The 6,413-nt window shown below is 44.0% G+C and overlaps 1 protein-coding gene across 1 annotated transcript; it reads left to right on the top strand.

Moving 5' to 3' along the window:
• The first annotated feature begins 986 nt into the window (after positions 1-986).
• Positions 987-5,930, top strand: LOC118390972 (creatine kinase M-type-like). The gene is made up of 8 exons (XM_035781852.2): positions 987-1,151; positions 2,851-3,057; positions 3,454-3,608; positions 3,778-3,910; positions 4,363-4,534; positions 4,664-4,787; positions 4,914-5,103; positions 5,400-5,930. The coding sequence occupies exons 2-8, from the start codon at positions 2,865-2,867 to the stop codon at positions 5,576-5,578; spliced, it is 1,146 nt and encodes a 381-aa protein (XP_035637745.1). The 5' UTR covers positions 987-1,151; positions 2,851-2,864; the 3' UTR covers positions 5,579-5,930.
• Positions 5,931-6,413: the final 483 nt, after the last annotated feature.

The following is a 6,413-nucleotide window of genomic DNA, read 5'->3' as shown; positions in this document are numbered from 1 at the left end:
GATGCTTGTCTCGTCGTGAACTGCAATGCCGCCTAAAACATGTCCTTGGTATTCGAATGGTATTTCCTCACATGAATACGGGAAAGCCAACATCAGAGAAAGTGAGACCAGCATATTCATCTTTGTAAGTGAGGCAGATTACGTTGGGTCTCTTCTAACATATCACCGGAAAGACTTCCCTGACAGACATGACTGTCAGGATATGGATCTTCCAATCTTTCTTTGACAGCACCTCTAGCCATACAGTGGCCATAAAGAAGCCCAGAACAAGACTGGGTCAGAGTAGACTTTGTTTGAAAGTTTTCATTGTCCCTTTGCTTTCTTTTTACAGTGAAGCATGGTGGTGACAGTATCATGTTGTGGTGAGGTTTATCGTTGGCAGGGACTTGGAAACAAGCCCAGACTTTAATCCAATCGAACATCTCTGGAGAGACCTTAACATTGCTGTACAGTAACGCTCCCCATCAAACCTGTGCTTGAGAGGATTTGCAGAGAAGAATGGTAGAAACTCCCCAAATGCAGTTTGTCAAGCTCAGGGCTATAATCGCTGCCAAAGGTGCTTCAACAAAGTACTGAGTAAGGGGTCTGAATTTCGCTGGAATCGATTATTGTAGGATAGTGTTAGATACATATATCTATAATACAATAGCATGTTTCTGAATTAAAGAGCAGCTACCAGCTGTCCTTTTATTGTGTTTTAAATGAATGTTTTTAAAAAAGCAGCTAAGCTGACATATTGATTAGCCTTGATTATTTTAGTTTTGGAGTTGGAGTCAAGAGAGTCAATTCCAATTACTCTGCTAGCAGGAGTCGGGAGTCGACTGCAAAAATCTTGGATGGAACTATGGCATTATGGCAGGGGGACAGGGGAGGGGTGGGAGGGGTTCAGAGGGTGAGTGTGCAGCTGCAGCCTCGTCTTGGATGACTAAGATGTAAATCCAGTCCTTCCGTAAAGTAAACTGTGTATCAGAGACCGGCTTGGGCCAATGAGAGAACGGAATGCAGTAAAATGGGCAGCCAATGGCTGCGTGTCTGCCCGGTATATAAGCTGAGGGCAAGGACCTTCAGAGTTGGGTGACCTCTATATTTTGGCTCTGGTGAACAGGATCTGATCCCAAGGACTGTTACTTTTTTTCTTGTCTGGTGTGCAGGTAACTCAATGTTGCGCTTTGCATGAATAGCTAAAGCTTTGGGAGGCCAGGTTGGTGGTTTTGATTAGTTGGACTTGGAAAAGCTTCTGAGCAAAATATTTTTTGGGGGGAGAATAGGTTTACAACATGTCATTTTAGAGTTAGCTAAATCATTTTTGGGGGGAAGTGCTTTACCTCTCCTGCACATGTAGCTACTTTTCTTTTGTCTTTCTTTTGTCTTTTAATTGTCATCATACTTAAAAAATGAATAGGCTTAACGATGCAAAATCAATAATGTAACTGTACATATGGGGCATTCTGGAAAGGTTTCAGATCAGTAGAACATTTGACAGCATATTTTAGTAGGAGTCTGATTCTCTTGGCTCGTTTGACAAAGACCATTCAGTTTTGAAAAAATTAAGTTAAGTTTTGCAAAGTTTTATAAGGTTTGTTTCAGCAAATGGTTCTCCAGTGTGGATACTGAGGTAAATAAGTAATTGTCTCACAATCCGATACAGTATGAGGCGTCTAAACATCTCTGGAACAGGTGTAAAATGTATTTATTTATTTTTAGCTTGAATGTCTAGCAGTTGCTTTCAGACAGTTACTGTAACAGTCACATCCTTTTAATTGCCTTTGGACATGGGTATGTGATGCAACAACTGTGTCAATACTTACGGCCAGATGTCCCAGCATCGTTCGGGTTATAGGGGAGGGTTTGGCCGACCGGGATGTCCTTGTCCCATCGCGCTCTAACGACTCCTTGTGACATGCCGGGTGCCTGCAAGCTGTCTTCAGTTGCCAGTTGTACGGTGTGTCCTCTGACACATTGGTGCTGCTGGCTTCTGGGTTAAGCGACCAGTGTGTCAAGAAGCAGTGCAGCTTGGCAGGGTCGTGTTTCGGGGGATGCATGGCTCTCGACTTCACCTCTCCTGAGTCCATATGGGAGTTGCAGCGATGTGACAAGACTGTAACTACCAATTGGATATCACGAAAATGGGGTAAAAGTTTTTTTTTTTAAATAAGAAAGAAATACAATTTGTGAATTGGTAAATGACCTATCAAGTATAGTGAATACAATTCAATTAATGAGTTGGTCTTTAAAATCAATTGACCCTTGTGTTAAGAACTATAAAAAACAAGAGGGGCTGGAAAGGGTAATGGCACGACAGCCAGTTGGTCTCTCTGATGGATAGGACCCAACGTGTTGAGTGATCGCACTGTAGGGTATGGGGCTATATTGTGAAGGGGGCTCTTTTTGCGAGAGTGGACGGTGTGGAAATATGTTCCATACATAAGGGAGGAAGGTAATATAGGTTAGGGGTGGAATGTTAGAGGTTGGGGTGGGGGTGTTTAAATATATCCCAACAAACGTGCTTCTCCCGCTTATCTATTCCAAACAGAATCATGACACAGTGGCCGGGGACATTGACTGACGTTTGTAACTAGGATATGGGGTATACACACCAATAAGAGTTTTTGCAGCCGTTTTACTGAGTATCCCCCAGTAATCTTTTAAACGCTGGCCGTCTTTTACATGAAACGTCTTTTAAAGTAAGTTTTGCTGGGCCTGAGACAGAGCACTCCTTAAAGACTCTACTCCACTGTCAGTGTCAGGGAACTTCATTTCAGATAGGTTAATATTAGGTTTTGTGGGTTGTTTTCTGTGCAAATAGACATTAAAGATCTAAAGATTTCCTATTTTCTTTCTCCCCTGCAGTGTTAAACACAATCATGCCTTTCGGTAACACCCACAACAACTTCAAACTCAACTTTAAAGTTGAGGAGGAGTACCCCGACCTCACAAAGCACAACAACCACATGGCCAAGGTGCTGACCAAGGACATGTACGCCAAGCTGAGGGACAAGCAGACCCCCTCCGGCTTCACCCTGGATGACGTCATCCAGACCGGTGTTGACAACCCTGGTGAGTGACATACATTTCCCACACACCCCCAGTCACTAACCGCCGCAAACACACAATACACCCCTGTCAAAGATAAAGCTGAGCAGGTATCAAAACCCTACAACAGTCTGCACAACCAAGTTAGCGCTCTAAGAATCAATCGATCGTAATACCATTGCAATTAAAACATATAAAAATAATATATGCTATTTAGCAAATGCTTATATCCCATTTACAGTCAACACATACTAATACCACAACCATACATGATACTAGATTTGCAGGTTACCTTATTCAATATTCAGCATACATTTCACATGTATTCAATATGCAGCATACACCACAGAGTGGTATATTAATGTTTGTACACTGTAGACCTGCTGGCTTCTTATCCTCCTCTCCTCTCTCTGTCTTCAGGTCACCCCTTCATCATGACCGTTGGCTGCGTGGCTGGTGATGAGGAGTCCTACGAGGTCTTCAAGGATCTGTTGGACCCCATCATCTCAGACCGTCATAGTGGATACAAGCCCACAGACAAGCACAAGACCGACCTGAACTTCGAGAACCTGAAGGTAGGGCTTTGTATACATTTGTTGGACATGTTTTCTTGGTTTCATTCTCGATTAAGTGTAGAATGGAAAGATGGCAAAAGGTATCTCTGCAGCACATAGGAGGTTGGGAATCACAGACTTGTTGAAATGTTCAGGTCTAAAACTCAGTTGTGACCTTGTTTCTGTGTAGGGAGGTGATGACCTGGACCCAAACTACGTCCTGTCCAGCCGTGTGCGTACCGGCCGCAGCATCAAGGGATACACCCTGCCCCCCCACAACAGCCGTGGCGAGCGCAGAGCAGTGGAGAGACTGTCTGTCGAGGGTGAGCCACCCAGCTATCAATAGCTACATATGCATCCATAGGATTGTTCATGAAGCTAGGCAGTAAAACTAACAAAAGGTTATTTATCTGAAATTGAGATCCAAATTCTTAATTAATTGGAAATGGAGGTCAAAAGTGAATCCTTAGTTGCAATTATTATTATTTTTTTTAACATTTTTTTTTAACCTTTATTTAACCAGGCAAGTCAGTTAAGAACATATTCTTATTTTCAATGACAGCCTGGGAAGAGTGGGTTGACTGCCTGTTCAGGGGCAGAACGACAGATTTGTACCTTGTCAGCTCGGGGGTTTGAACTCACAACCTCCCGGTTACTAGTCCAACGCTCTAACCACTAGGCTACGCTGCCGACTTGTGCATGGTGTCAAATAACTCCATGCAGGAGATACCATGTTAAGAGTGAGGGGAAACTGAGGGTTTTTCTGTCTCTCCAGCCCTGGACACTCTGGATGGTGAGTTCAAGGGAAAGTACTACCCCCTGAATAAGATGACCGATGCCGAGCAGGAGCAGCTGATCGCCGACCACTTCTTGTTTGATAAGCCCGTCTCCCCCCTGCTGCTGGGCGCTGGTATGGCCCGTGACTGGCCCGACGCAAGAGGAATCTGGTGAGTAACCCGAGCACAGGCCCACACCAAAACAATACTGTTTGTGGAACCAGATGGTGTATTGTGCAGAACATCCCACAATGTATGCTGGTGATGCGTCATGTGAAACCCTGTTCCTCCTTTCTGAAGGCACAACGATGCCAAAAGCTTCTTGGTCTGGGTGAATGAGGAGGATCACCTGCGTGTCATCTCCATGGAGAAGGGTGGCAACATGAAGGAGGTCTTCAGACGCTTCTGCGTTGGTCTGAAAAGGGTACGTTCTTGTACTCAAACCATTTTGATATGGCCCAAAAACACCCCTAAAACAATGGAAATACATGAAACCGCAGAGAGACAAAGACAACAATGTTGATATAGGGTTGTTTCTCTTACCTGACAGATTGAGGAGACTTTCAAAAAGCACAACCATGGCTTCATGTGGAACGAGCATCTCGGCTATGTGCTGACCTGCCCATCCAACCTGGGAACCGGACTGCGTGGTGGAGTGCACGTCAAGCTGCCCAAGCTGAGCACACACGCCAAGTTCGAGGAGATCCTGGGCAGGCTGCGTCTGCAGAAGCGTGGCACAGGTACACACACGCACAACAAAAAAACACATCCAGAACAGCTGCTGATATATTCAACTCTAATTCGTCACAGATCACAGCTGTCTTCCCTTTCACAACAAAACATGTAAAAGGAACAGAGATTAGCATGAGCGAAAGCTATTATGAAATAGCCATGTCCCACAGCTGTTAAGACATCTATTCATTGAGTCTGTATTTAGTTGACATCTGGATAATTTATAGTATCAGTAGTGATGCAGAGATGGTCTGAGACAAACACTTACACTCGCCTCTCTCCCCATTTTCCTTGCTCTCACCAGGTGGAGTGGACACCGCCTCCGTGGGTGGAGTGTTCGACATCTCCAACGCTGACCGTCTGGGCTCCTCTGAGGTGGATCAGGTCCAGATGGTGGTCGATGGTGTCAAGCTCATGGTGGAGATGGAGAAGAAGCTGGAGAAGGGAGAGGCCATCGATGGCATGATCCCCGCCCAGAAGTAAAGAGTTGTTGACGTCACTATTCATCTTTTGTTTTTCTATTGTCAAGTCATGTGAAATCGAGCCAACCAACTACCGCGCAGAGGAAACTGATAGTCGCTCTAGAGACTCTTGACTGCTGCTCACATCTTTTTCTTCAGCCTTTTTCTTTTTCTCCTTTTTCTTCCTTTTCTTCCTTCAGACGTTTTTTTCCACTTCTCTCCTGTTCAGTCAGTAACATCCGGGGATCAGTCTCCACTACAGTCGGCTTGCCTGACAGATGTGGCGTCACCTTAATTTGAACTTTGGTTCTAAAAAGTTACCATTTCAATTGTGATTCAATAAACCTGGCCCCATGAACCAAAACGGATGTCAACATGGTTTGGTCTTTCTTGGTCATACACAAATCAAATCAAATCAAATGTTAGTTGTCACATACACATGGTTAGCAGATGTTAATGCGAGTGTAGCGAAATGCTTGTGCTTCTAGTTCCGACAATGCAGTAATAACCAACAAGTAATCTAACTAACAATTCCAAAACTACTGTCTTATACACAGTGTAAGGGGATAAAGAATATGTACATAAAGATATATGAATGAGTGATGGTACAGAGCAGCATAGGCAAGATACAGTAGATGATATAGACTACAGTATATACCTATGGATATGAGATGAATAATGTAGGGTATGTAACATTATATTAGGTAGCATTGTTTAAAGTGGCTAGTGATATATTTGACATCATTTCCCATCAATTCCCATTATTAAAGTGTCTGGAGTTGAGTCAGTGTCAGTGTGTTGGCAGCAGCCACTCAATGTTAGTGGTGGCTGTTTAACAGTCTGATGGCCTTGAGATA

Source organism: Oncorhynchus keta, chromosome 12, assembly GCF_023373465.1.
Source record: "Oncorhynchus keta strain PuntledgeMale-10-30-2019 chromosome 12, Oket_V2, whole genome shotgun sequence".
NCBI lineage: Eukaryota > Metazoa > Chordata > Actinopteri > Salmoniformes > Salmonidae > Oncorhynchus > Oncorhynchus keta.
Note: the sequence above shows the minus strand (reverse complement) of the source record. Positions and strands in the feature narration are given on the sequence as shown.